We start from the raw sequence: 20,699 nt of genomic DNA, 5'->3' as shown, positions 1-20,699 counted from the left end.
ATTATTATTATAAGCTTTTAGATCGTGCTGTGCACACCTATTTCCTTCATTTCTTCTCCCTATTTCATATTTTCTACACTTTTTCAGATTTATCCCATTATAATGTTCATCACACACTGCTTTTCAGTACCTTTCTGTATCTCATTGAATGTGCTCACTTAATTCCAGTGTTTCACAGTTTACTTCTCTTCCAATTATTTACACAAATCCATTCACGATGCCTGTTCATCCAGCCTGCAGTATGTATCATACAATTGCATTATATGTCCATACTAGTATAGTCATCTCATTTGCATACATATTATTACTTGCTCAACCTTCTTGTGATACACTTTTAGTAAGATCATGCTAGTTTCTTTTTAGGGCAGCTTGTCTACCACTAGCCCTCATCTAGCAACTAACTCTTACCTGTGGCTTCATGAATTGTCTGCATACAGCAGTCTGCCACTTTCTGAATGATGGCATTGGAACCTGGCTAAGTTAGTCAACATGAGGGTAGTCAACATGTTTTGATCACTCAGTGAAACTCTTTATGTGCTTGTCACTCTACACATGTGAAAACTAGATTTCTGGTGCAGAGGGAATCCAACCATGAGTGGTTAAATTGTAATTGGTAGAAAGACAATATCAAGCAACATCATAGTGAGATGTACACCTTAAACTAAGCTGAGATATGTTGTTCATTCAAGTTATCTTTTGTATATTTCTAATCATTTTAACACTTAGCATTTAAACTGGCCACATCCAGCCCAAATATGCCTACTGTTTTATGTTCAAACTTGCCAGATCTCACACCTCCTCTACAATGTAATTCTAAATATAGACAATAATATTATCAAAATCTGTAATCTATGAGATGATACATGATTACTTCAGAATAATATGAATAAATAAGCTTTTCATTACTCTGGGTAATTTGAACTGTTACGGGTTAATCTACCTTGCCACTCCAAGAAATCAAGGACTAAAGAGAAGCTGGTCATCTGATGCAGGTCCCTCTCACAATAATCCAAGTTCAGTCCAATAGAAAGTGAAATTCTTTTAAAACAAAATAATAGTATACTTGTATGATATTGGTTTGCTCCTCTGAAGGCCAGATTAGCTTGTAGGTTTACTGTCTTGCATCTTTATCAGAGACAGTAATGATGATGATATTAAGTAACAAACCAGTGGCTCTTTGGCTAACATGCTGGCAGCAAAGCAGACTATGATAATATTTTTATCTACCAATATTCTGAAGAAAATTAGTAGTTTTATTTATTCTTGTTACGTATTTAGGATCCTCAAAATTGAAATACATCGTAATTATTATGAAGGGCACCCAACCATAAAAACCTCTGCCAACTATAATAGTTATCTATAATGTTCTAATATCTGTACATTGACAACTGTGGTTAGATATATGATGATGATGAGGATGATGATGATTGATTTACACACTCATATGCACATTCACACATATCCACACTCTTCCTATTTACATATATACAAACATGCACACAGACTATAAGATGCTATTGGAACAGGTAACTACTCATAAAACATTCACTCCAATTACATCAGTTTTAGGTCACATACTGGTCTGTACTTTTACCATAAATCTGTACAGTTGCTATGGTAATAACACTGATTGTTGGTAATGACATGTCTACTAAAGTCTCTAAGTAAAAATCTTTCATCATCATCATCATCATCATCATCATCATCATCATCATCATTATTATTGATATAAAAAGTTTTTTAATTAATATTTCCTTTATTGATAACAACTGATTTCTATTTGTACTTCTTTCACATATATTTTTTTTTAGAATGATTGAATATTGATTAAAATAATATCATTATGAGAGGGGCTAATTTAACTACATGATATTAATTAATATGAAATTGTAGTATGATGTCCAATATTTGAAACAATAAAAGACACATTAGTGATGGGAGGGATGGGTAACAGAGGAAACATTTCTTTATTCATTTGAACCACTCAAAAATGATGCTGTGTTATTTAAAAATATAATTTTTACAGAAATTTCATATGTAATTGAGTTAAAATTTTTATACTTTTGTAAGTAAAGAAAACAGAAACAAAAACCAAAACAATAAAATCTTAAAAGAATAATAATAAAAAATTTTTGATAAACATCTACTCATTGATTCCTTACTTATTTATAGTCATTTTTTGTATTTGTCCTGGTTTCTAGAACTATCTTTAGTCATTGATAGGATGTAAGATTAAATAACAGACATCTTTGAGTCCTCTGTAATTCTTTAAACAATATCTGTTCATGTTACAATGAAAGTGTGATCAGTCTTATAGAAAATTTAGGAGAATTGCATGGCATGTTATTTTGCATCTTCCTGCATGTTACTATTTGTGATATATGCTAATATTGTGCCATTTTCGTGAAATGAATTTGTCATTTGGAAAATCAGCAAGCTGATTGGTCATTATTGTAGTTTGTGTTTCATTTTGTTTTTCTCTAGTGATCTGTAACCTTTTTATCTTTTATAAATATAAGAGCATGAATATATATATATATATATATATATATATATATATATATATATACGCTATCATTGGAAAGTCAAATTATTGTAAAAAATATTTATAAAATTAGTAATTTATTCAGTTGAAATAGAAGAAATATAATTGGAATTTGATTCTATGTATGAAATGGTCATTTTTAGTAATTTCTTTTTTCATTATTTGAATAATTGTTAGCAGTAACTTTAAATGATTTAGTTATTTTATTATAATTTATGCTAAAGATTGCTATGCAAATTTTTGAAAGTGATCATTAATATGTGTGAACAATCAATGTTTTAGCTTTGTTAGATATTAAAACTTGAAAGTTTGTTCATTCTCATTTAGTATTACAAGTCTTGTTTGTTTGAATTTAACAGACTCAGATATTGTGTCTGTTGAACTTAAAACTTTTAAAAGTGATCTTCTGGTTTAGGCTTTATATTTTTTTGTGGGAAATTGGTATATTAGTAAATATTATTAATTATTTTTTGCAATATGTCAACTTCAACAACTTTGGAATATGAAGATATAATTTTAGTGTTTATCATGTTCATATGTGAAATTTTGAAATTAATTTGTCTTTGATTCTCTGTAAGCATGTCTGTGTAAACAGATTACTTTTAGTTCATTTATATGTTAGATGTTTTATTTACTCATAAGTGAAAGTATGTCTTCATAGTTAGCTTTGCCTTTCAATCTTCCACAATTGGTAAGTGCCAATTGTATATTTGGAATCAATTCAATAAGCTGTGTTTCTTTGTTAAAAAGAATAGAAGCTGGGGACTGGAAGAGGTCCAGATTTCTGGATTTTCTAGAGACAGTCTAAATATATATACTTAAAATATAAAATAAACTATGAAAAGTAAAAAGATAAATTGTATTTAAATTAATTCAAATTAATACACCTCTAAAGCAGGCTTTATTTTATATTTATTAATTCACTAAATATTCTTAAAATATATCATACTATACCATATGCTCGATATAACATTTACAAGATGAAAACTAAATGAAGAATATAAAGAACATTTTATTTTTAACAAACCACTTGAAAAAAGTAAAGAACAAAACTATTTTTAGCACGCCATATGCAAATTAACCAACTTCAAAAACAGAATCTTTTTACTGCTATTCCACAGTACTCCTGAATTTCTGGAAGCTGGGTAAGACTTCCATTACTGTATTGGTTTACCAAGTCCATGTTTGAGACTTATTACAATATCAAGTCAGCTGAGTATTCCTGCTCAAATTTATCAACTTAAGGGATGAAAGGCAAAATTGAGCTGAAACGTAATTTCAAAGTCAGTTTTGGGTTTCAAACGTTCTCTCTCTCTCTATGAGACACACTCACTTGCTTTTATCTACTCTTCAATTCTTTCATGAAATTCTGTTAACCATTTCTCCTTTCCTTCTGCTAAAGAATGTAAGAATTATATTGAGAATGATACTACACATAAAAATTTCTTTTAATGTCTTATAGCTTGTGGTTGATAAAGTTACTGCTTGTTGTGTGTTTCATTAAATTAGAATTATTACTATGTGCTCATTAAATATATCTTCATGTAAATTTATATACTTTATAGTTTCTACACATACACACGCGCACACATATACACATGCACATATACACACACACACATATATCCAGGCGTATATAATATACATGTATGTGTATATGTATATATGTTAATTGTGGGTAGTGGGTAGCGATTTTCTTCACTACTTCAGGGAGTGACAACCCTGCTTGACACGAGTCCCAGGATCAGCTGGCTCCGGCTGACAGTACCCAGTATGGGCCCCTGTCCAGGGTTATGGAAAGGAGACAACCTCAAAGAAATCTGGTGTGGAGCCCCATAGGCGGTTTAGTGTTCAACTCGACACTCTTCCTGCAGCTCCTGCAACCAAGCTGGTGCCAAACATAATGCTCTGCACTCCTTTGGACTATGCCAGCAAGGTCGAGAGAGGAATCCTGACTATTGGGCTCCCCAGGATTTTCTTACATCTAGCCCAGGCCTGCGCAAAACTGGAGAGGAAACTGGAGAGGACATGAAATGTAAAAACCAGACTAGATTAGCTGATGCGCAACTCCATTGTCTCCCGAGACAAAAGGATGCCAACAATATATATTAATCAAAGTGTACAGTATTGTAAATCCATTACAGCTGATCTGAGCAGCCAGTTTCACACAGAACTAAAACTAGATGTTCACTAACAACACAATTAAGTGATACTGCATGCTCTTTGAGGATGCCATACTTATTATTCATATCTTTCATCTCTGAAGAGCTTGGTATTACTTAACCGTGCTGTAATCTAGCATCCAGTTTTAGTCCCAGTGTGAAACCAATTGGTCAGATCAGTTGTAATGGATCTCTAATACTGTATACTTTGACTAATATACCTTCTTTGTTGACAAATATACAAGTACATCTTTTTTCTGATTCATGGATTCTTAGACAACAATGTGTGTGTGCATACATGTGTGTCTGTGTGCACGTGCATGTGTTCATATATGATCTAAATATAGATATAATGAATATGTAAAGGTACATATATATAATTACAATCTAAATACATATAAATATACATGTATATTTAAATGTACATATATTTGCATATATACATATATATATATATATATATATATATATATATATATATATATATATGTCCGTGTGCATATATGATATATATTTATATATGTGTGTATGTACATACACATAAATATATGTATGTCTTTGTGTATATATATATATATATATGTGTGTGTATGCACACTTGCATATATATATATATATATATATATATATATATATGAATGAGTTTGTATTTATACATTTACATATTTTATATATTTTGCTAACCATTTTTATTTATCTTTATATTATTATCCTGGTGACCAGCTTGTCAAAGAAGGTACTGTTAGTTTCGATGCTGTAAGTCTCCTTCTGAAACTTGCAGAAAAAGGACGTCTGTTAGTAGAGAAATATTTAAATTTAACTAAACCCCTCTACTTTGATTTCACTCATTTGGTCTGTCGTACAGCTGTAGATGGTAAGTTGCATTGATTTCAAGTTGAATTAAAATGATATTTTGTTATTCATTATGATTGCAGTCTTTATTGCTCCTAATAAGATGTTCAACCCTATGAACACTAACAATATTTAGGCCAGTTATCTCTAACAGTCTGTGGTGGATAATCCTGCGCTAGTTTGAGGACTGAATTTGGAATTGGTTATTGGAGCAGCAGACCTAACAGTCAACAGTTCAAATAGTTCTAGTTCCTTATGAAGTGGGAGTACTAAACAGTGATATGTATAAATGCAATGTTATTACCGGTTCAAATATGCTTGTCGGTCAAAAAAGTCCGCAACAGCAGATATGACATCTAGTTCAATCCCCAACTTAGATACTCTTTTACTCTTTTGTTTTTACTTGCTTCAGTCATTTGACTGCGACTATGCTGGAGCACCGCCTTTAGTCAAGCAAGTGACCTCGGGACTTATTCTTTGTAAGCCTAGTACTTATTCTATCGGTCTCTTTTGCCGAACCGCTAAGTGACAGGGACATAAACACACCAGCATCGGTTGTCAAGCAATGCTAGGGGGACAAACACAGACACACAAACACACACACATATATATATCTATACATATATACGATGGGCTTCTTTCAGTTTCCGTCTACCAAATCCACTCACAAGGCTTTGGTCGGCTCGAGGCTATATTAGAAGACACTTGCCCAAGATGCCATGCAGTGGGACTGAACCCAGAACCATGTGGTTGGTAAGCAAGCTACTTACCACGCAGCCACTCCTGCGCCTAATTAAACTAATGTATTACCTGTAAACAAATGGCGATTGCTAAATGTAATGTTAAGTCAGCAACTAAATTGTTGGATATTTGACATGATGAAAATAGACAATATCAGAAAAGGGACTGTCAAAAGGATCAAAAAGGTGAATGACTATTATTTTGTGGGTGATAGAACTTGCTGGCTATGAGATACATGAAGGCTTTGAACTGGTAGATCACCTACTTTATTCTCGTGATTTGACCCCGATCTGACTATCATCTGTTCCCCAATGTGAAAAAATATTTGGCTGGGAACCAGTGTCACAATGATGATGACATCGTATCTGCTGTTGACTTTTTTAACCAACAAGATGAAAGCTTCTACACTTATGGGATCTGAACACTACAACACTGATGGAAGAAGTGTGTGGATTTCAAGAGGGACTATGCTGAAAAATAAAACTCATTTAATCGCATTTCATGAGAGTATCTTGATCGGCCTATGAACTTTTCAGCTCACTCTCATATTCCAGATGATGATGCTGCATAGTTTGTAGTGGTGGGTAAAAGCTGTGCACTTTGTGTGAATGAGCAATTTTTTTCCCCTGGCATTGTAGGCCATGTTCTTTGCCTGATCTACTGCAGAGCAGCTGTGAGTGAAATTTGCAGAGATTTGGTATTATAAATTTTAGTTGTGTGTGAAAAGTTGAGGGATATGTCTAATAGGGAGACTTCAGTCAGCTACTTAGTCACGTATGAAGCACATGTTCTGCTAAGAATAGGGAGTATTGTCTACCAGAACTCTCACTAGTCAGCTGTCTTGAAGTACCTTAGTGTCTAAAAAGTGTGTGTGTATGATGACAGGGCTTTGCATAGAATGTAGATATCTGGAGGGTAGTTGAAATAAGGCAGTGCTACAGTGACCTAATAGGTACGGAGATAGTGATGCTTTGGTAGAAACTGGATTTGGAGGTGATGAAGATATGGAGTGTTTGTATATTGGTTTGGAATGTGTTGAAGATGAACCTAATTATTGATAGAATATCAAACCAAGTACCTATATATATGCAGCATACTTGTTCAATTTATGTCAGCAGTGAAAAACATACAACGTTGATGTTGATGACAATAAGTAATTTTTAAACTTTTACCTTTTGTCCTCAGAAGATGAATTAGACCGGAATGATTTATCTCATCCAATTCATGCAGACAACTGCCTTCTTCAGCCTGATGGTACTTGTTTAAAAGAAGTACCAGCCTATATACAAAGAGATTACAGGTAATGTTCTTCCCTCGGGTTCCATCTTTTGTTGCTTTGTTTTTATTTTTAATTAGTGAATGAACAGCTAAGGTGTTGATTTTAAAAATTTTATTGACACATGATCATATTAAATCGTGATTAAAGTATTGCAATGCATCTTTGGCTAAAAGCATATCATCATCATCATCGTTTAACGTCCACTTTCCATGCTAGCATGGGTTGGACGATTTGACTGAGGACTGGTGGACCAGGTGGCTACACCAGGCTCCAATCTGATCTGGCAGAGTTTCTACAGCTGGATGCCCTTCCTAACGCCAACCACTCCGAGAGTGTAGTGGGTGTTTTTACGTGCCACCAGCACGAAGGCCAGTCAGGTGGTACTGGCAACGGCCACGCTCGAAATGGTGTAGACTCTTCAAATTTATCTAGCCAGGAAATAGATATAATTTACACTTTATTTGGTGTAAGAAAATTTAGTGGTATTAGTGAAGATAATAATGATAATCCTTTCTATTATAATAATAATCCTTTCTACAGAAAGCATAATGTCTGAAATTTTGTGTGGAAAGGAACTAGTCTATGACATCAACTCTGTGCTCAACTGGTACTTATTTTATTGACCCCATAAAAAGTGAAAGGTAAAGTAGACCCCAATGGAATTTGAATTCAGGACATGAAGCCTGAAAAAATGCTGCTAAAAATGTTTGGTATACTAACAGCTCTGTCAGCTTGCTGCCTTATAATAATAATAATAATAATATTAATAATAATCCTTTCTACTATAGGCACAAGGCCTGAAATTTGGGGGAGGGGACTAGTTGATTACATCAACCCCAGTGTTTCATTGGTACTTAATTTATCGACCCTGAAAGGATGAAAGGCAAAGTCGACCTCAGTGAAATTTGAACTCAGAACATAGTGACAGATAAAATACCGCTAAGCATTTCACCTGGTGTGCTAATGGTTCTGCCAGCTTACTGCTTTGATTATAATAATAATAATAATAATGATGATGATGAAAGCCTAATAATCACTGACCAGGCATTGAATACCAACTCAGTGAAAAATAATATATACCACACAAGTGCAACGGACCTCTGCAGAATGTGTGTGAAGAGGGTCAAAAGTGTGACTCACATTGTTAGTGCTTGTGAAAGTCTTGTGCAGAAAGAGTACAAGCGTAGACATGACAAGGTCGTCCAAAACCTCCACTGGTTACAATGTCATAAGTATGGATATGAGATTACAGGTGCTTGGAACCAACATACACCGGAAAAGGTAATAGAGGGGAAGTCAAAAATTCTCTGGCACTTTGATTTCCAGGCAGACAAGGTGTTAGAGCACTGAAGGCTGGATATAGTAACCTTTAGGAGGGACAAACAAGAATGCCTAATATTTGACATGGCAGTACCAGGAGTTCAACACATCATCATGAAAGAAACAGAAAAGGTTGATAAATATGGAGAACTGAGAAATGAGATCGCTAAGACATGGCAGCTACGAGAGTCAAACATAAATTGGATGTAAAATGATAAAGATGATGGTTATTATTTTTAGAGTACGGATCTATATAATCCCAATTTTTCTTATATTTCTTCATTCATTTGTGAAAATATACTTGTTATGCTCTGTGGTATGTCTCAAATCATGTGAATGCTCCCGTTAGGTAAAAACATTAACTTTATATATCATTAAGTTAATTGTACACATGAAGGAGCTTCTACATTTAATTTATTCAATGTAGCAACACAGTAGTCTTTCAAAGGAATCATTATTATATTTAGCATTTGACACTTAAATTTTCAAATAATATACTTTCCAGAGAGATGAAATGCTCATCAAATGCTTCCTTCAATCAGCTCTGAGCAGAACTTATTCACACATCCTCATTACTTTTACATCTACCTTTTCTGTTTACATAATACCATGAAATGAAACTATATTATATGTTTTTGTGATATCTTTTAATTCTAGTGCCATCATCTACTTAAATGGAGAATTCACAGGAGGAGAATTCATTTTTGCTTATCCAAATAAGTCAGAACAGGTAAAGTATTAGTCTTTAGTAATATAGTATATTTGATGAGATATAAGACACTTTTTTCAAAGAAATGTCTCAAAAAATAACCCCTGATCATATATGTAAATTTGGGCCTATATTACATGAGATGAAGTATTGAAGGCCAATCTCAAAATGTTGAGCCTTACGAAGGAGATAACAGAAGACTGAGGTCTGTGGCACAATGCTGTACTCAAGCATTGCAGGTGTAAATTCCATAGTTATGGAATTTGGTGTCAGAGGTGGTGGAGATGGTATATTTTAGTTTTCAACCATAAAAATGCCTGCATAGCATTCAGCAATGAGTTCTGCGCATTCTTTGGGATTGTCAGTAATCTGGCTTGTGTGGGGATTGCAAAGAGGGCCAACTGGAATTGAGGTCTTTGCTCTGAATGTACATATTTCCAGAATGCCTTACTGTCAGGGTTGGATGTTATGCACTGCTCAAATTCAAGCACTGCCCCTTTTGTCACCTGCTTGAGATGGTTGGATGATTTATTGAGCTTTTTCCTAGTAATATCTGATTTATGCAAATGGGTATGTTGTTATTGTTTAATCTAAGCTTAGTCCTAATTGAGCAAACCTATGATTGAAAGCATTCTACTCTAACCATCCAGTATTTTTACATATGAATGACAGCTTTTGTTTTTGTTTTTTCTGAAGACATCAGGCTGTAATTTGAGGGAGCTTTGACTGCTATTTCTAGCAAATTAATTGGTTACATAAAAGCTCCTTTGGCACAAAGAATACTTTATAATTGTCTCTGGAGCCAACCATACCATGAGCTCTCGAATTTTAGAAAGAGCAAAGTTTCTGACTATTTTAATTAATAAGGACTCCTGCTGTGTCTCTGAGTACCTTCAAAGAAGTGAAGAGATTAAAATTCAGTCCTTAAATGCCATTTCTACTTAGTTTGGTCAATGTTGTTGCTTCTCCATATATTACAATTTTGCTCTAACCCCTTCTCTCATACTTTTATCCCCCATCTCTAAACCTGCCTCACCACCACTCAGGGTTCATAGTCTTGTAAGCTGCATAGTGACCTCCGTGCTGGTGCCATGAAAAAGCAATCTGCAAAGCAATTGGCATTAGGATGGACATCCAGCTGTAGAAACCATGCTAAAGTAGATAGTAAAGCACAATGCAGATTTTGGGTCCATGGGATATTGTCAAATTGTCCAATCCATGCCAGTATGGAACATGGACATTAAATGATGATTATGATAATGATAATTCTTTTTTTTATTTCCAGTTGTCTATGAAACCAAAGTGTGGAAGACTAGTTGGCTTCAATGCTGCAGATTATCATGGAGTGAAAGCAGTCATAAAAGGCCAGCGCTGTTGTTTGGCTATGTGGTATACTCAAGATCCAGACTTCAAAGAACTGGCTCATAGCCAAGCTTACAAAATTCTAAAACAAGTAGAGAAAGAGCGAGAGGAAAGCGAAAAATCTAGTTCTGACAGTGCTGACAATGATATTGAAAAAGACCAACCAAATTCTTCTGATTCTTCCACAGACATTTCTTCAAAAGAAAAGAACACAGACAGTATATCGAATAAAAATGAAGAATTGTAGGCCTAGCTTTATGATATGTCTTCATGCTGTGAAAAAAGTATTATTAATATTTTTATGTAAATAATTTCAATAGACATCTTCATCTTTACTGTCTTCCTCACAAAATGTTTGATAAGAGGAAAAGCCACTCAAAAAGTCTTTCGATAAAAAACACTCACCCCACACACACACACACACACACACACACACACACACACACACATACGCACGCACACACACACACACTTGCTCATATATTCGCACTCAAAATGCAAATTTGAACAAATTCTAATGCCAAAGCTGAACTATATCTCATAACAAAAAACAGTTATTGACAATCAACATAAAAGTAAAGCAACAAAATGATGATGTTGATCTAGAAGCTTTAATTATATATAAATTTGAATATAAAATATATATATATGTTTTGTATTGAATTTTATGCATAATGCTTTTATATGTGACATCAAAAAAATGCGTATATATATATATGTATATATATATATGTTTATGTAAAACATGTATATATGTGTATATGTACATATACATGTAAATATATGTGTGTATATATTGATATGTAAATACATGTGTGTATGAAAGGGTGTGTATGGCTTAACAAATGCTTTATGTTAAAGAATATAGGTGCTATTTTGAAGTATTTCTCTTTGTAGAACAATCAAGAACAAATATTGGAAATTTATTAAAACTGATTAAAAATTAAACAAAATTTAAATATTATTTTTTTAATGTCTGATTCTAGACTTGTAGGCAAAAGTACACTGGCAAATAGCCACCTTCCTCTCTCAAATACTACCCCCAATTAGACAAAGGGGCTTTTTCTTGTTCCTTTCCTGTTTTACAGGTTACTTGGTGGCATGAAAAGAATATGCATCTGGGACACACAGTAAAGTGGTTGGTGTTAAGAAGAGCATCCAGCTATAACAGTCATGCCAAAGCTGATGTTGGAGCTCAATTAAATAATACAAATTTCACATTTGGATGAAGTGTTTATATTTAGATAGTTATCAGGAAGACAGTGGAGGTGCAATGGCCCAGTGGTTAGGGCAGCGGACTCTCGGTCATAGGATCACGGTTTCGATTCCCAGACCGGGCGTTGTGAGTGTTTATTGAGTGAAAACACCTAAATGCTCCACGAGGCTCTGGCAGGGGATGGTGGCGAACCCTGCTGTACTCTTCCACTACAACTTTCTCTCACTCTTACTTCCTGTTTCTGTTGTGCCTGTAATTCAAAGGGTCAGCCTTGTCACACTGTGTCACGCTGAATATCCCCGAGAACTACATTAAGGATACACGTGTGTGTGGAGTGCTCAGCCACTTGCACGTTAATTTCACGAGCAGGCTGTTCCATTGATCGGATCAACTGGAACCCTCGACGTCGTAAGCGACGGAGTGCCAACAGCAACAATCAGGAAGACGAGAGATAGTGAGACGCACGCATCCGCATGCGCGCGCACACACACACACACACAAGAGGAAACCGCTGTGATTTACCCTAAATATCTACACTATATATATATATATATATATATACATATTTATATATTATACGGTGTGAAGAGCATGGTTGACAATGTTTTTATGTATGAAGCACCAAAGTGATTATCTTGTATTTTGCTTTTTTAACTACTACAAAAGCCTGTTGATGAATGCTTTACCCCAAAATCTTGATGCCAACAGAAACCATAGTAAGGAAGCAACAACAGGTACTAAATGTACATGTGCACACATTCACACACTTATGTATTGTAGGACAGGTGGTATATTTAATTACCTTTGGATTTTTTTCTGAAATTTCAAAATAACATTGAACGCATTACTAGTTATAAAAGAATACTTAATTTTAGAATAAAAGAATACTTAATTAAGATTAGATGCAAATTACATAAGAAAACTGTAGTAGCCCAGTATTATTGCAAAACTTAAAACAATGTAACTGACATTGAATATTTGTAGGAAAGTAACAAACACTGTAAAAGCAAGAGGATCTTTCATCTTTTAATTGTTTCAGTCATTTAACTGTGGCCATGCTGGGACATCACTTTGAAGGGTTTTAGTTGAACAAATCAACCCCAAGAACATATAATTTTTAAGTCTAGTACTTATTATATCAGTCTTTTTTGCTGAATTGGTAAATTACAAGTGGCATATACAAATCAACACCAGTAGTCAAGCAATGAGAGGAGATAAACACATACACCATCGTGTTTGTGTGTGTGTATAGAGCTCATCATGTATGTGTGTGTCCATCATCATCATCATAATTTAACATCCGTCTTCCATACTGGCATGGGTGGGACTACTGGTATATATATGTATATACATATATCATCATCATCATTTAGCTGGTATTATATTATATATGCTGGCATGGGTTGGATGGTTTGACCAGGGCTGGCAAGCTGAAAGGCTGCACCAGACTCCAGTTTGATCTACAGCTGGATGCCCTTCCTAACGCCACCACTCTGAGAGTGTAACGAGTGCTTTTTGTTGATGAATTTGTTGAGTGTAATGAGTGCTTTTTGTAATGAATTTTTGTTGGATGAAATTGCTCAGAGTGAGAGAGAGAACAAAAAGAAAAAAGTTTACATGAAATAAATTGAGAAATAAGCTCAATAGAAGTTGTGGGAACTTTAAAAAATAGAGAATTCAATGAATGAGGAGGAAGAGAATTTAGAATATTTTGGTAGGTCAGATGTGGCTGTGTGGTAAGAAGTTTGCTTCACAGCCACATGGTTCCTGTTCATTCTCACTGCATGGCACCCTGGGCAACTATCATCTACTGTAGCCCTGGGCTGCTGACGAAAGCCTTGTAGTGGATTTGGTATACAAAAACTGAAAGGTACCCAATGTATATGTGTGTGTGTTTGTCTGCCATCACTGTTTGACAACTGGTGTTGGTTTGTTTATGTCTCTGTAACTTAGTGATTCAGCCAAAGGAGCTGATAGAATGCCAGGCTTTAAAAAATAAGTGCTGGGATTGATTTGATTGACTAAACCCTTTGAGGTAGTGCCCCAACATGGCCACTTTCTATTGACTGAAACAAGTAAAAGATATGAAAAACGGATGTTAAATGATGATGATGAGATAAAATTATTTAAAAACAAGTAAATTATTTAGCATGTAATCATAAATATTTAATCATGTAGGGGAAGTAACTATAAGGAAAACATGAAAGAAAATGACAATTATGGTTTGCCCCACCCTTCTGAAATGTTAAAACAAATATATGTAAAAAATTCTTGCTCTTATTTGAGTAACCATGAGTATTAAAAAAACAATTAATTTAATAGACAGTTAAGATTACATAGTCCTGTTCCCCTAGCATAAAGGCCTATATCAACAATCAACAAATGCACATGCAGAAATTAATCTAAATGCCCCCTAGGACAAGCATATGATATATCCTCTATTGCATATGAGGCACAAGTAATGACAAACGGCAAGGCAGACCAGACAGAAAGCAAGTGCTATATAGGATCCATGGAAAATAAATTTAAATCCAGATACAACACTCATCATTCTTCTTTTAAGCATCCTGAGAAGAGGCCACAGCCCTTCTGGCATTAATCTGGAGACCTAAGGACATGGGAACCAACTACAACATCAACTGGAAGACTCTTTTTAGGACCAAACGTTATATTAACAGATCAAAAAGATGTTACATATATTCACACAAGAAACCTTCATTGTTTGGAGAATTTGCAAATAAACATCAAGAGTGAAATTTTCTCATGTTCTCACTTCACAAAGTACATTTCAATGGGAATTAATGGTAAACCACCAGGCAGAGCATGTCCCATTGATTTGGTTGTTTTTCTATCAAGCTCCAGTCAGTGAATTTGTTTCCTTAGTGCCATCACGTTTATAACAATATGTCCATTGATCTCACCTGTTTATTCAACACCTGGATGTGCAAACACTTCAACACTGATAACCCTTCTATATCTCAACTTCTATAATTCCTGCCACCTTCCTTCTATTTGTTTATTCCTTGTGCTTCCCATGCTGGTTTATGAAATGTTTGTCCCTAGTTCTGTTTGCTGTTCAGTGAATTATCTGCCCTTGGTCATTCTGCCTTTTTTCAACCTATGCCTGCTCATTTCAAGATTAAGTCATATAGAGTTACTAACCGGACATGTTGACATTACCAGCTTGAGAAATGGCAAAATAAATATAATATTCCAGTAAAAAAAAACCAAGGAAGTTGAATTTTACATGGTTTTTATGTTTATTTTAACATATTTCATATATATTTTATATTACATATATATACACACACACATTATTACACACATACATACATTTGCATACACATACACATATATATGTATGTATACATGTGTTTCTATATGTATGTATCTTTTTCTGGTTTCATCCAGGGGCTGTAGCCATGCTGGATCACTGCCATTAAGTCTGCTAGTTTATTTCAAACTCACATTGCAGCCCTGTCTTTAGATTTGGCTCTGATGAAGCAATGAGACAAAGCTGCCTGTCTTTGCATTTCATACCATAATGTGGTTCCATCTGGTATCTTAGATAAAAGTTCTTCTAATTATTCTTTGAGAGCATCCACATCTATGCCTCATAGATCACTTAATATCTTTTTTGGCAAGATATTGAAAAGTTAAGAGCTCTTGAACCTCAAGTTGTTACAGTAATGAGTCCTTACTCAAGATGGAGAGGGTGGTATTTTTGATGCTATGCGTCCAGTTTTGGGGCTGGCATGTGGCAATGAAGGGCAAATGTTCCCCATTAGATCAACATGGTTTCCTTTTTTCTTTGTTCTGAATGATCACAGAAACTCACTAGTCAGTTGTCTTCACATTCTTGACATATTAGTAATATGCACATGAAACATTACATCATCAGTTGTGTGGATATCCAGTTCACACATTGATTGTGACTGAAATTACAATACCTCCTGGTCCAGTGTATTTTGATAATTATTCAGTGGAGGATAAGAACTTTATGAAACAACATATTTGCCATTGCTTAGTGTATGAGTTTCAAAAGAAAAGTACCACTACAAAAGCAATGAAAAACATTTGTGAAGTGTATCCGGAAGCAATGAAAGCTCATATATATCAGTTGTGGTTTAAAAGGTTTAAAGATGGTGATTGTGTCCTGTCATTTCTGCAGTGCATTGTTACAGGCGATGAACAGGTTTTGCTTCACAACAAAAAATGAAAAGGACAAAGGTTATTATATAATGAGAGGCCAGTGCCAACATCAAAACCAGAACTCCATCCACAAAAATCCTTGCCCTGTGTTTGGTGGAACATGAAAGGTATCATCCATTATGAGCGATTGGAACATAGAAGGACCATCAATGCAGATGGCTATTGCCAACAACTTGATCATGTAAATGAAAAATTACGTCAAAAGGGGTCAGCTTTGGTAATCAGAAAAGGTGTTATTCTCCAGCATGACAATGCCTCACTACACTCTTCAAAACAAACCCAAGAAAAAATAAAATCATTAGGATGGGAAGTTCCTCCACATCCTCCATGTTCATCTGATTCAACTCCTATGGATTTCCATCTGTTCTGATCACTAGATTCTTTTATAAGGGGCAAAACATTCAGAAATAGAAAGGAAGTTGAAAAGTCTTTCTGACATTTTTTCAGCAAAAGAAATAGGCTTCTTTGAACATGGCTTTAAAAAGTTATTTTCCTGTTGGGCTGCAGCCATTGAAAATGATGGTGATTACATTCTTGATTAAAACTATTCAGATAAACATAGTTTACATCAGTTTTTATATCTTTTCCGGTAAAATACAATTACTTTCCAAACACCCTAATATTTGAACAACATACATAAATACAGGTATATCAAATACTAAACAATATAAATTCTTGATTTGGTAAAATTATCTCTGCCTCTAGGGATGTATCACAATTGCTAAACAAAAATTGGGACCAGTTTCCTGTGTGCATGTGTGTATGTATATGTACATGTATATATGTTAAACCTCATCTTTTAGGTGAATACTGAAGTATAGTGTTTAATTTTGAGCCTTTAAATATTTTATGATACAAATGTGTCTTTTGTTTGTTGCCTGTTTATTTTAGTTCTTGTTATTTTTCCCACTCAGTATGTTGTCGTCCCAATGTTAATTTTATTTCCATCAAGAAATAAATTTAAAAAGTATTTTGGATTGATATCAATTGGTAAGTTAATTATTGTTTTTCAATCCATTTACTCTGTATTTTCAAATATCATTTATCTTCTAACTTTATTTACATGCTTTATGACGTCAGACATTATCTTCTGAACCATGCCGTATCAGCAACTTTCTGTCCTCAATTTCGTGTTGTGTGTTTCAACAAATAACATCAATGTAATTGAGTGGTCTTTGTCATCTACTAGAATATGTAAGCCTTTAAAATATAACATCTAATATGGCCTGATGTTCAGCACAATAGTATTGATCAAAAAAGCCTACCTTTTGTTGAACAACAGTTGTAGAGATGAGTGGACTATATCCATAAATCTCAAATGAAACTGTCAAGGCCATCTTTGCTCATAAATCACAGATGAGAGTGTGAAAGCTATCAAGTTCGAAAATTCATCAAGCTTTGCACAAAACATTTTCCATCCAAATAAAGACTTTCCAACAATAGCCAGAATCCTTCAGGACATACCCTAACTCCTCTTTCCTTTATGATTGTGATAATGTCTTGAGATAAAGTTTCCATTCTGTCCACGACAAAAGCTTCACCATCAAGCAAAAGTAATCAAAATATTAACAGAACATGTACCATCTCTTTGACCATGACTATGCTGATGATCTTGGTTCAACTGTTAATTAAAACATGAAATATGAAAAGACTCAACATTGTGTATGTATATATGTATATGCGTGTGATCTTTTACTGCAGCCATGTTGGGGCACCACCTTGAAGAATTTTTAGTCAAATGAATTACTTTTTTAAGTCTGGTACTTATTCTAGTGGTCTCTTTTGCTGACCCTCTAAGTTATGGGAACACAAACACACCAACATTGGTTGTGAAGCATTATCAATGTTATATAGGAACAGGAGAGGCTGTATGGTAAGTAGCTCGCTGGGTTCAGTCCCACTGCGTGGCACCTTGGGCAAGTGTCTTCTACTATAGCCTTGGGCTGACCAAAGCCTTGTGAGTGGATTTGGTAGACAGAAACTGAAAGAAGCCTGTCGTATATGTGTGTGTGTGTGTGTTCTCCCACTGTCACTTGACAACCAATTCTCTTGTGTTTATGTCCCCCATAACTTAGCAGTTCGGCAAAAGAGATCAATAGAATAAGTATTAGGCTTACAAAGAATAAGTCCTGGGGTTGATTTGTTTGACTAAAAGTGGTGCTCCTGCATGGCCACAGTCAAATGACTGAAACGAATAAAAGAATAAAAGAATATATGGAGTGTTTAGTATTTTTATACATATGCATTGTGTGAATGTGATTTAAGGTGTGAATCTGCATACATGCATTTGTGTGTGTGTGTGTGTGGCTATGTATGGGTGTTGTATAGTGTTAATATGCATGTGTGTTGGTATGTGTATGTTATATAGAAAGCTACAAATTGTTGTATTAGCTAGTATATATATGTACGTAAGTGTTGTTTATCTCAAATTACAAAGAAAGAAAGGAGTAAGTGTGCGTGTGTATATATGTACCTAGTATGTAAAGTGTATGGTTTATAGTATTGTTTGTATCTGTGAGCAAGTGGGTATTTGTGTATGTTATAGTGTGTTAGTGTGTGTGTGGACACTGCAATTAATTTGGTCATTTAATACTCTTTTACTTGTTTCAGTCATTTGACTGCGGCCATGCTGGAGCACCGCCTTTAGTTGAGCAAATCGACCCCAGGACTTATTCTTTAGAAGCCTAGTACTTATTCTATCGGTCTCTTTTTGCCAAACCGCTAACTTACGGGGACATAGACACACCAGCATCGGTTGTCAAGCAATGATGGGGGGACAAACACAAACACACACACACACACACACACACACACACACACACACACACACACATATATATATATATATATACACATATATACGATGGGCTTCTTTCAGTTCCCGTCTACCAAATCCACTCACAAGGCTTTGGTCGGCCCAAGGCTATAGTAGAAGACACTTGCCCAAGGTGCCACGCAGTGGGACTGAACCCAGAACCATGTGGTTGGTAAGCAAGCTACTTACCACACAGCCACTCCTGCGCCTAATTTTTTTTTTCTCCAGTCAGGACAATGTAGGTGATTATTGTTTTCAAATTGCAAGTTAAGAATGTTGAATACAGTCAGTTTGTGTGTCTCTGTACTCACATTAATCAATTAGTTTGTCATACAGCTTTGTGTGTGTGCATGTGTATGCAGGATTGCATATTCTGCCAGTATGTTTATTTCTGTGATGGAATAAGCATATACTTTTGAGGGAATGTTTTGAGTGTGGTTTATTTCTTGGTAAGTCTAGGTCATGTGCGAAAAATTACAGTTCTGTGTGTGTTTGTTTTATTAAGTTGATTTATATATGTGCAGTTTTACTACAATGGTTTCAAATTTTGGCACAAGGCCAGCAATTTTTGGGTAGTCGGGAAGTTGATTACTCTGACTCCAGTACTCAGCTGGTACTTATGTTTTCGGCCCTGAAAGTATGAAAAGCAAAGTTGACCTTGGTAGAATTTGAACTCAAAATGCAAAGACAGCCAAAATGCCACTAAGCATTTTTCATGGTGTGCTAACGATTCTGCCAACTTGCTGTGCGTGTATGTACAAGGCCTTCTACAACATTATAGGTTCCTGGAAAAGCAATGTAGTGGGGTCCCAACATATGCAACAACAGCATATATAGATTGGCATTGAGATTGTAGACTTATAGGACTTCCAGGAAAGTCCTGTGTACCCATGACTTAAGACAGCACTGCATGTATGTAGGTGTGCATGCAGTTTATCATGTAAGGTGCAGGCATGGCTGTGTGGTAAGAAGTTTGCTCCCCAACCACATAGTTTGAAGTTCAGCCCCACTGCATGGCACCTTGGCAGGTGTCTTCTGCAGCCTCAAGCCAACCAAAGCCTTGTGAGTGAATTTGGTAGAGGGAAACTGAAAGTAGTGTGTGTATGTGTGTGTGTATGTCCCCCACCACTGCTTGACAACTGGTGTTTGTGTGTTTACATTCCTGTAACTTAGCTGTTCAGCAAGAAGCTGATAGAATAAGTACCAAGCTTTTAAAAAAAAAAAAAAAAAGGTATTGGGGTTGATTCATTCAACTAAAATTTCTTCATGGCCACAATCTAATGACAGAAAGAAGTAAAAAGATAAAATGTTTGTGTGTGAATGTAGGCATATATAATGCAAATAGTCATTGGAGGTTTTGTTGTGATAGTTTGTGTTGTGGCAAAACCTTGGTAAAACTTGCACACATGCTAACACATACCGACATGTATACAAACACACAATAACACTATAATCATGAATCTCAACATAGTAAGTGCATATACAC

At 35.0% G+C, this 20,699-nt stretch overlaps 1 protein-coding gene across 1 annotated transcript in view; it reads left to right on the top strand.

Annotated features, from left to right (window-relative positions):
• Positions 1 to 11,628, top strand: part of LOC106883505 (prolyl 3-hydroxylase 2) — a 105,944-nt gene extending 94,316 nt beyond the window's left edge. The window contains exons 8-11 of the mRNA XM_089353115.1: positions 5,356 to 5,581; positions 7,486 to 7,600; positions 9,557 to 9,629; positions 10,894 to 11,628. Coding sequence (XP_089209241.1) covers positions 5,356 to 5,581; positions 7,486 to 7,600; positions 9,557 to 9,629; positions 10,894 to 11,217 — 738 coding nt within the window. The 3' untranslated portion in view covers positions 11,218 to 11,628. The remainder of the gene's footprint in view (positions 1 to 5,355; positions 5,582 to 7,485; positions 7,601 to 9,556; positions 9,630 to 10,893) is intronic.
• The last annotated feature ends 9,071 nt before the right edge of the window (positions 11,629 to 20,699 follow it).

Source organism: Octopus bimaculoides, chromosome 5, assembly GCF_046866305.1.
Source record: "Octopus bimaculoides isolate indiv1 chromosome 5, ASM4686630v1, whole genome shotgun sequence".
Lineage (NCBI taxonomy): Eukaryota > Metazoa > Mollusca > Cephalopoda > Octopoda > Octopodidae > Octopus > Octopus bimaculoides.
Note: the sequence above shows the minus strand (reverse complement) of the source record. Positions and strands in the feature narration are given on the sequence as shown.